Genomic DNA, 10,564 nt, shown 5'->3' with positions numbered 1-10,564 from the left:
AAGAGATCAAATGGCGTATCTTATTGGGCATATCTCCTGCACAAGACCTTTTTACAGTGTTGAAAAGCAAGGCTATTACTTTGAGGACTAATGCTTGGATCCATAATCAATGTTCATGGAAGCAGAAGTCAAGAGATCAAATGGCGTATCTTATTGGGCATATCTCCTGCACAAGACCTTTTTACAGCGTTGAAAAGCAAGGCTATTACTTTGAGGACTAAATTATGCCTTACCCAAGTCATAGAATTTTCAATGGCCTCATCTGCCTTTGAAAGTTGGACATTAAATAAGGAGGAACCAAAGGAAAGTGGATGCATTTGAACTATGGTGTTGGCAAGGAACATTGAAAGGAGCATGGACTGAAAAAAGAACCATCAGATCTGTCTAAGAAGTACAGCCAGAATGCTCCTTACAGGTAAGGATGGTGAGACTTGGTCTCATACACTTTGGATATGTTATTAGGAGAGCCCGGTCCTTGGGGAAGGACATGATGTTTGGTTAAGTGGAGGGGCAGCAAAAAAGAGGAAGGCCCTCAATGAGATGGATGGACACAGTGGCTGCCACCATGAGTACAAACTTAAGAACAATTGTGAGGGTAGTACAGGACCAGTCAGTATTTTGTTCTGTTACATAGAGTCACTATGAATCAGGACTGACTTGCTGGCACCTAACAACAGTTCTGTATCAGCTCATACACTTTTTAATGTAAACATTTGTTTATAAAGAACAATGTGTATTATTTAATAGAAAGGCAATACAATTTATTCTAAGTAAAGATTACTAGGAAACTATGTACCATGACCTTTTATCTTTTTCCTTTCTTAGATTTCTTGCCTCCATTGTCAGCTGCCTGGTGAGCCTCCCCTCTCACACTTAAGACAGAGGTCTTCTCTGGGAGCTCGGTGACGATGTCCTCAGGGTTTCTAGTTGCCTTAAGAAGATTCTAACTCCTTGCAAAACGATGTTTGTCAGAATCGAATTGCATTCCACAGGACTTTTAATGTCTGTGATCTTTTAGAAGTAGATGGCTAAACCTTTTGTCCAACATGACGCTGGATTGGAATTCCAGCCTTGGGCACATGTTACATATTTGTATGCACCGTGGAACTCCTCAGGGGGAGTCTCTTTAGAAATGAACTCCATTCAGTTTCTCATCCATTCTATTATAGTTTGCATCTTCTCTCATTTGCACTCACTCTCGGGTGATCTCCACTTCTTTCAAAACCCCTTTTTCTGTTGATTAGAATTTATGATGAGACTTGCCGGAGAGTTATTCTGAGACAGATTGTTGTTGTTGCTGTTAGGTGCCACCGAGTTGGTGCCAACCCATAGCGACCCATGTACAGCCGAACTAAACGCTTCCTAGTCTCGCACCAACCTCACAATTGTTCTTAGGTGTGAGTCCATTGTTGCAGCCACGGTGTCCTTCCACCTCGTCGAGGGCCTTCCATTTTTCACTGCCCCTGAACTTTACCCAGAATGATGTCTTGCTCCAGGAACTTGTCTTTGCTGGAACATATTTGAAGTATGAAAGGTGAATCTCCAAATCCTTGCCTCTAAAGTGGACTCTGGATGTACTTCTTCCAAGACAGATACAACTTACTCCATCATCATTAAAGATCCCCCAAACCTGTTTATATCATGGTTGTAATTATATTTTATAGGTTACTTTTGTATGTATAATGGCCATGTCTCATTGGGCTGCTAACCACAAAGTTAGCGGTTCGAAACCACCAGCTTCCTCTGTGGGAGAAAGAGGAGGCTTTCTCCATCTGTAGAAATTTCCAGTCTTGGAAATCCATGGTGTAGTTCTACCATTTCCTCTAGGTTTCTGCGAGTTGGCACTCAGCTCCAGGGCAGTGAGTTCTGAGATGCACATAAGGGAATGTCAGATAGAGAGGTTTGGGGGAGAATCATTATGTGTTGCAAGATTCATCTCACCTATTTGAACTGCCATATTTTAATGGCCTTACCTTTATTTCAGGAATAATGTAATATCTTGCTTGTTCTTGATGAATTTTGATTGTTGTATATGCAGATTGCAATTCAAGAAGACATTAGACAGAATATGATCCGAAAATGCACATGAAATGAGACTACACATTTTTTATAATCACTTCAGATGCTCAGATGATATTTCAGATCTAAATTTTATGAATGGAAGCATAAAATAAGGGCTGCTGTTTTGTCATGTAAGAACCACTTTATCAGACTGGGTTCTCAAACACAGGCATGGGAGGACAGTCTTACTTTATGTAAGATGCAGAGAAGGGGCTCTCTGGCTGGATCCAGGGGCTGAGAGCAACTCCACACCATTCATACTCCTAATTGGATGCTGAGCAAGCTTGTTACAAAAGCCAGTCAAAGATGGAAGAGCTTGCAATGGAGTTCTAAGAAGGACATTCCTGTACTCTGTTGCCCGAGACCCAAGCCTAAATCCCAAGCTCATCTTCGAACTCCCAGGGGATGTCGTTCTTTGATCTTACATAGTTTTGGTAGATCCTTGACTTCCCCATTCCCAGCTTCTTTCTATACTCTGGGAGTTAGTTATTAATCAGATGATGATGGAAACTCAGATTGTTTGGCCAGAGACTAGGTTGGCTTCTTTTACCACTCGCTTCCATGGTGTGCCTGGGCCATAGTAAACACCCATGGTGTATTTGTTAAATGAGATCATGACTTTAACACACAAATAAGCACCTCCACCCACAAATACAGGATGAATGAGCCTTTTGTTCTTTTTTTTAATTGAAAGATCATTTTATTGGGGACTCTTACAAATCTTGTTACTATCCGTACATCACTTGCATCAGATAAATTTGTACATATGTTGCCTTCTCTCTTTTCTAGACATTTACTTTCTATTGAGTATCAGCTCCTCTTTTCCTCCTCCCTTCTCCCCACCCTCATAACCCCTTGATAGATTATAAATTGTTATTATTTTCATATCTCACACCAACCGCTGTCTCTCTTCCCCCATGTTTTCTGTTGTTCTTCCCCCTGAGAGGGGTGTATGGTTATGTGTTGATCATTATGATCAGTTCCCCATTTCTTCCTTCCTCTCTCCATCTTCCCACTACCCTTCTGGTATTGCTATTCCCACTCTTGTTCCTGGATTCTGTGTGTCTGGATCTCCCATCTTTTATCTATACCTGTGTACATGTTCTGGTTTAATCTGAATTGAGAAGCAGCACTGGGGTCATGGTAGTGGGGGGTGAGGAAGCCTCAAGGAACCAGAGGAATATAGTGTGTTTCATCGATGCTTTACTGCACCCTGGTTGACTCATCCCTTCCCCGTGGCCCCTCTGTGGGGGGTTTGTTCCATTGTCTACGGATGGGCTTTGCATCTCTGCTCCTTCCCCCTTGTTCTCAACAATATGTTTTTATTTGTTTGTTTGTTATGTCTTCTGATGCCTATTATCCGGTCCTGATGAGTCTTTATAATTGCACCAGTGGTGTGCTTCTTCCATGTGGGCTTGTTGCTTCTCTGCTGAATGGCGGCGTGTGTAACTTTAAGCCTTTAAGACCCCAAATGCTATATCTTTTAATAGCCAGGCACCGTCAGCCTTCTTCGCCACATTTGCTTATGCACCCATTTTGTCTTCAGTGTTCTTAACTTACCTGGTGAAGGTGGTCAGTCTTCTCCCTTAGAGAAGTTGTAAGTAAATATGGAAGACCAACAACTACATTAAAAAAAATCTATTGAGAACCAATTCATTCACATTTTTAGAATGCTCACAGACATTTGCAGCCACCATCACAGTCAATTTTAGCACACTTTCTTCACCTCAAACAGAAACCCTGTACCCTAGCTTTACATATCGTTCTGCTTCTACCTGTGCCCACACCCCCTTCTGACCCCAAACTTTAATCCTTTCATATTCCACCTTTTTTTTCTGCTTTGAGGTTTTTTTGGGGGATTTTTTTTTTTGAGACCATGTGTTATGTAATAGAAAGTATGCTGTAATCAAGGAAAAATAATTCTTTGGTAATACAGATTTTGATACAATTTATGTAGGACACATATGTCCCAAGTAAAATCTGGTCGCATTTGCAGGAGGCTTGTTTCCTCAGATCCACACAGTCACACATGCCCCTGCCTGGTGCAAGCACCCAGGACAACTAGGATAGTGGCTTCCCATGAAACTTGAGTGGCTGAAAATATTAGTGGTTGAAATATGTTCCACAGCTCACAAAATGGCTAAACAACAAGTAATCTACTCGGTCTCTCTATAGATTTGTATATCCTGGACTTTCCTACAATGGAATCATAGAATATGTGGGCTTTGTGACTGACTGCTTGGGTTAGCAAAATGTTTTCAAGGTATGTCCAAGTAGCAGGTAATTCCTTTTCAAGCAATTGACAATTTATGGTGTAATAATATAAATGACAGTTTATGCTGTAATAATTAAGCTAAGGAACATACAAAAGTACAACATAGACGCATGACAGGGACACCTAATTTTTTTTTAAGTCACTTTATGCTGGTCTACGGAAGATAAGTAAAAGTTAACTCAGACAGGGTGAGTGGGGTGGGTGTAGAGTTGTAGGCAGAGGAAATCTCATGTGTGAAGGATCAGCCATGACAGATTTGGACAAACCAAACCCAACACTGAAGCAGTTACGAAGAAGTTCTGAGAAGACCAGTGGGGAGAATGAAGACAGAGAAGAGATGGGAATGGATCGTGGAGGTTCTGTCCATGTTAAGTTCGTACATCGGGAATGGTGGATGGGCATCGTGCAACGGTGTTTGCAGAAAGGTGGCACAGGCAGTGGTAGTATACATTGGGTGGGAGAAACAAAAACCAATGGTGAGAGTCCATTTAGGGGATTACTTTCTAGGTTGGCAAAGATCCCTGATGACGTTACCCAAAGAGAGAGAGCAGGAACGGCATTGCATTGCCCTATACTTCAGGCACGTCAAGGGAGTCCCTGGGTAGTTAGGTGCTCAGCTAATAATTAGAAGTATGGTCGTTGGAATCCACCCAGAGGCATCTAGGAAGAAAAGTGACGGCATCTACTTCTGCGAGATGTCCTCACTGAAATGCCTGTGGGGTGTAGCTCTACTCTATCCATGCGGGCGCCATGAAGCACATGGGGTCTCCAGTGCTTGTGCAGCAGAGTCTTCTATTACAGACACAGATGAGGGTGATCTGGGAAGGTTCTCTTAAATCCGCACGTGCAATAAATTTCTGCTGGTACGTCCAATACCAAACAACCTAAACCCAAAATCCCTCCAAAACTAAACCCAGTGCCACGCAGTCAACTCCTATAGAGAGAAACCCCACAGCACAACGTAGAACTGCCCACAGGGTTTCCAAGGCTGTCATTGGTGAGGCAGCAGACTGCCACATCTCCCAAGGATCAGCTGTCGGTTTCAAATCCCCAACCTTTGGGTTAGCCGCAGTCACTACCAGGGCTCCTGGTCTGCCAGTACAGTTGCTGTAGAATAAGTTTGCTCCCATTGAAATAGTTCTTTTTTCTTTTTACCACTCCAGTTTTACATTTTAGGGCCTTGATTCCACTCTTGTATGGATTGTGGGTCTCCCAACGCATCACTTTTATTCTCCGTGAGAAGCGACTGCCTTTGAAGTTCTAAACTTCATTCCTGAAGGGGGATGAGCTATCAGAGGACTCGCCAACGTTCAAACACTCCTGGGACGCAGGTGGATTAGCTACAGCCTAGTCCCGAGGCAGATGGCACAGCTGTGCGGTGCCTCAAAGCTGTTGAGAAATGAAACTTGTCATGCGGTGGCAAGGCTCCTGCACCCGAGGATTCCCTTGCTGGTATTTAACTGCAGGGCCAGCGCTGAGGGAAGGTGCCTCCTGAAAGCTCAGGATTTAGGCGCCTTGCTTGCCTCCCGCCAGTCCCTGCCTGGCTCATCATGTCTCTGGTGACTCAGTGGGAACACACGTTGGTTGTTAGCGGTTTTCTGGTGGGGTGAGGGAAGGATTTGGAGAAGAACCACCTGAGTGGTGAAGTCCAAGTTGGTGGGAATTGGGAGAACATCTGGTGGGTTGGACAGAACCTCTGGTGGCTGTGGCACTGATTGATGCCTGTCCTGTGCTACCATGGGAACCTGACACCACAGCTGTGGCTATTTGCCAAAGCCTCTGGGAAAGAATGCCTTTATTCTTGGGGCGTCTAAGCTCAGCCCCTGAGCTGTGAGTGGTCTTGTGAGGTTTGTCTGATTACTTGTATGGCATGGTTAGTACCCACCTGTCAACACCTGGCTGAGCAGAACTCTCTCTCTCTCTCTTTTTGTTTGTTTAGAAAATTACTCTAGAGTACAGCCCTAATTATATAGCAGTAAGGATTTTTTAAATGGTGAATGATGCCCTGCTGTTATTTTATGTTACTTCAATGCTAAGTCTTTTGGGGATGTGCAACAAATCATCAATAAATAAATGTGCACAATATATCAATAAGTAAAGAATTTCAAACAATTTGAACCCCACTTGAGCCTGTCTTTTAATTACCTCACAGATATAGCTCATATTCCAAGCTATCAATATGGGTCAGGAACCCTGGTGATATTGTGGTTAATGCAGTGGGATGCTTACCACAAGGTCAGCAGTTTGAAACCCAAGTTTTCCATTCCTATACAGAGTTATAGTCTCAGAATCCCACAAGGGGGGAGTTCTACCTTCTTCTATTAGGTTGCTATGAGTTGGACTTGATTTGGGGTGGGTGGAGTGTGTGGGGGAATTTTTAATATGGCTCCACATTGGGGGCAGCTCGATAAACTATTCAGTCCATGTTTTGGAGTTACTTAATCTGGAAAGGATTTATGATACATAGATACACATATGGTCACATGCACACATGTACAGATATACACAAGACGTCCACCTGGTTATACTAGTCTGTCTAAGTCTACACATACATGGAAGCACCAAATCCCCAGGTGATTCCAAAGATATTCTGCACAGATACAGAAAACCCTCTGAGGCTGTTCAACTCTGTCACATGGTTTTGCTGATGAGTCAAAAATGACTTGATAGCACCTAGTGACTACATGGGTAAGTACACATAAAACAGAAACATATGAATATACTTTACATCTACCCACTATGTATTTATAGCCAAGAAATAAAAATCACTGCTCTGACTCATAGTGGCCCTATTTAGTGTGTCCAAGAGTGTATACACTTCTTTAAGGGAGCAGAGAGCCTCCTCTTTCTCTCATATGTACATAAGTGTGCAAACATATATGTGAGTACATATATAAATCCATTGTCATAGAGCTATTGTTGACTCATAGCAATCTCTCTCTCTCTCTCTCTCACACACACACAAACACACACACCTTAAATTACTAATTTCCTTTCTGGGGCTCATGCTCATTGACAGATTCTTGCTACTAAGAAATGGAGGGCATTATTATAATTAATTCATTTTTGCATTTTCATGCATGAGAAGTCGGTATTACCACAATGAGTTTATATAATTCCAGCCCAAAGCAATAAAATTGATGTTCTAGATAGCCTGGGAGGTTTTATAGGAAATAAATGTATAATTGCAGTTAGAATTATTGAAATATTAAAAATAGCTTGATGACTCAGAGGAGTTAGGACTTTTGTAAAACGTGCTTCTTCCAGTGCAGATTTACTGGGTCTTTCTTGGCACGCAGCGAGTCAAGGGGGGTCGATCTTTATACAAACTGCTGCAGGTGGCTTTGACCTTTGGTTTGCTTCCCGGCACTTGGCCTTCCATGAGGTTCTTTTTTACTTTCATTTTCCCCCAGTGACTAGCTCTAACTCCTACTGGAAAAATGTAATTTTTGAAGTCATTAGACTGTTTCCATGGATTCTTTCTTTTTAAAAACATAGTTATTTCCTATGAGAGAAGATATTTGTTAGCTACTCCCCTGTGTCAGTGATTTATCAAGGTAAATCCCCCATCCCCTCCCCTTCTTAATCATATGACTGGCCAATGTGAGTTGCTTTGGGGGCTGGTACTAGGCTCTGCTCTGTGAAGTGCTTCAGGGAAGCAGGCTCCTTCTATTTAGGGCCGGGGTCCTCAAATTTGCCAGATCATTGGAATGAGGTGAAGACTTACAGAAGTTACAATGCCCTAGGCTCTGTTTGCAACCTAATGAATCAGCATCTCTACGGGAAGGAGCCCAGAGAACTGCAGTTTCACCAGATCTCCAGGTGATTACAACAATCACCCAGGTTTAGGAACCTTGGATCCAGGAGGTCGTAGGGCTTTAGAGTCTTCTGTAAAGCCTCTGTAGCTAACCAGGAAACATCCTTTCAATTAATTGAACCAGCACTCGGATCTGAATTGGGGTGTACAAAAATCTAATCTTTGTACAACTGATTGGCTGCTCATAGCAGATCCCTTTATGGAGATGATTATATTGTGTTAAGTCACATCAGGGGGAATTGTTATGTAACAATTGCCAAATGATTGAGAATCCTGGCCCAAACAACTTGACAGAAAACTGAACTACCATAGGTCCCAGATGGTCATTGAAAAGCAGTTTGTTTTAAAATGAACAAAGAGATGTGCTATGATCTGTATACTTTTTGTATGCGTGTGCACATGTTAACGTGTGTGTGCATGCACATACAATGTTCCCTTGTGCTTTATTGACTATGAGAAGGCATTCGACTGTGTGGCGCATAATGAGTTATGGAAAGCATCGCAAAGAATGTGAATTCCAAAACACTTCATTGTGCTCATGTGCATAGACTAAGAGGCAGTTATTTTTTAAAAAAAGGGGGGCTGATATTGAGTGGTTGAAAACCAGGAAAGGTGTACTTCAGGGCTGTATTCTTTCACCATATTTACTCAATCTGAATGCTGAGCAAACCTCAGAATTCTTTTTCAAAGCTATGTATTTAAGGTTTTTACAAAAAAACCTTATTACTTTCAAATTACTCTCCATTACATTAAAAACATTTGTCAAATCTGTGATTCCATCCTTGGAAACATTTTTCAAACTCATTTGTTTGGATAGCTGAGAGCACCTCCCTCATTTTTTTATTCACTTCTTCTATGTCATCAAATGGCTCTCCTTTCATGTTTCTCTTCATTTGTGGAAACAAAAAGAAGTCGCATAGAGCAAGGTAAGGTGAGCCAGGTGCATGGGTCCAGAGAGGAATTTTGTTTTGTGCCCCAAACTGGTGTACTAAGATGGTTGTGTGAGCAGGCATATTGTCATGGTGACAAAGCCAGTTCCTCATCTGCCACAAATCAGGACTTTTTCTCCCACACTGTTACACTCTCTTTTTGGGTCTTCTAAATGGAAAGCTTGATTAACAGTCTGACCTGGTGGAATGAACTTGAAATGCACTAGGAGTGGACATTTTCATCTGTTTAGGAAATTGATGGACACCCAGATGAGGTTTGTCATCCATTGACAGTTCAACTTTTTTGAAATAAATAAAGGTGCATGCCATACACTTGAGTTTTTTCCATAGCGCTGTAATTGTAAGCTGCGTTCAATATCACAAGTTGCATTTTTCCTGAGCAGGAAACAAAATTTCACAGCTGCATATAGAGTGAAACTTCTTTTATGAAAAAATTCACTGTGACCAGAGGGAACCTTCCCAGGTGACGCCTCTGGGTGCACTAACTCAGAGTGAGTTGCTCCATGTTCAACTAGTGGGAAAAATGCATACTATAAAAGCTTCGCTCCGCCCAGCACAATTCTGTTGTTTTGTGGGGTACCTTCTCCTATGAAGAACGATGTAGCACCAGGATTGGAGGAAGGCTTATTAATAGATTTCCACATACATATATTGAAAAATTCTATGGGAAATTATTGAATGATGCAGAAGCATCAAAAGAGGATGAAAAGAAAACCCAGAGTTACTGTACCCCCAAAATCCTAGTCAACATTCAACCATTTCAAAGGTAGCATATAAGCAAAACCTGAAGTTCTGTACTGAAGGAAGAGGTCCATTGTGCACACAAAGTATTAGCTATAAACAAGGCTTCTGGAATTGATGGATTCCAATTGAATTCTGGACACCTACTAAAATGTTTCAATAAGCTGATAGAGTATTGGAAGCACTTACTTGTCTATATCGAGAAATTTGGAAGACAACTACCTGGCCAACTGACTAGAAGAGGTCTATATTTGTCCTGATTCCAAAGAAATGTGACTCAATAGCATAGTCAAATTATAGAACAGTATCATTAATATCACATGCAAGTAAAACTTTGCCGAAGGCCGTCCAACAATGCTTGCAGCAGTAAATTGATAGGGGGCTGCCAGAGATTAAGGCCAGATTCAGAAGAGGACGTGAAGACATGGAACATGTCTGATGTTGCTGATGTCAGATGGATCTCACCCAAAAACAGATAATACCATAAAGATGTTTACTTGTGTTTTATTGACTATCCATTGCACTGTGTAGACTATAACAAACTGGATAACCCTAAGAAGAATGGGAATTCCAGAACACTATATTGTGCTCATGTGGAACTTGTCCACGGATCAAAAAGCAGGTGTGTGAACAGAAAAGGAGATACAGCAGTGTTTAAAATCAGGAAAGCTGTGTGTTAGGGCTGAATCCTCACTCCATACTTATTCAATCTGCATGCTG

General features: G+C 41.9%; 1 protein-coding gene across 1 annotated transcript in view; it reads left to right on the top strand.

The window, feature by feature from the left end:
- The first annotated feature begins 4,583 nt into the window (after positions 1-4,583).
- Positions 4,584-10,564, top strand: part of LOC101662446 (cytosolic beta-glucosidase) — a 163,321-nt gene continuing 157,340 nt past the window's right edge. Inside the window, exon 1 of the mRNA XM_013005589.2 lies at positions 4,584-4,776. Within this exon, the coding sequence (XP_012861043.1) occupies positions 4,584-4,776 (193 nt within the window). The remainder of the gene's footprint in view (positions 4,777-10,564) is intronic.

The sequence above is a fragment of the Echinops telfairi genome, unplaced genomic scaffold, assembly GCF_000313985.2.
Source record: "Echinops telfairi isolate 266 unplaced genomic scaffold, ASM31398v2 ScPeMD7_7468;HRSCAF=8506_0, whole genome shotgun sequence".
NCBI lineage: Eukaryota > Metazoa > Chordata > Mammalia > Afrosoricida > Tenrecidae > Echinops > Echinops telfairi.
Note: the sequence above shows the minus strand (reverse complement) of the source record. Positions and strands in the feature narration are given on the sequence as shown.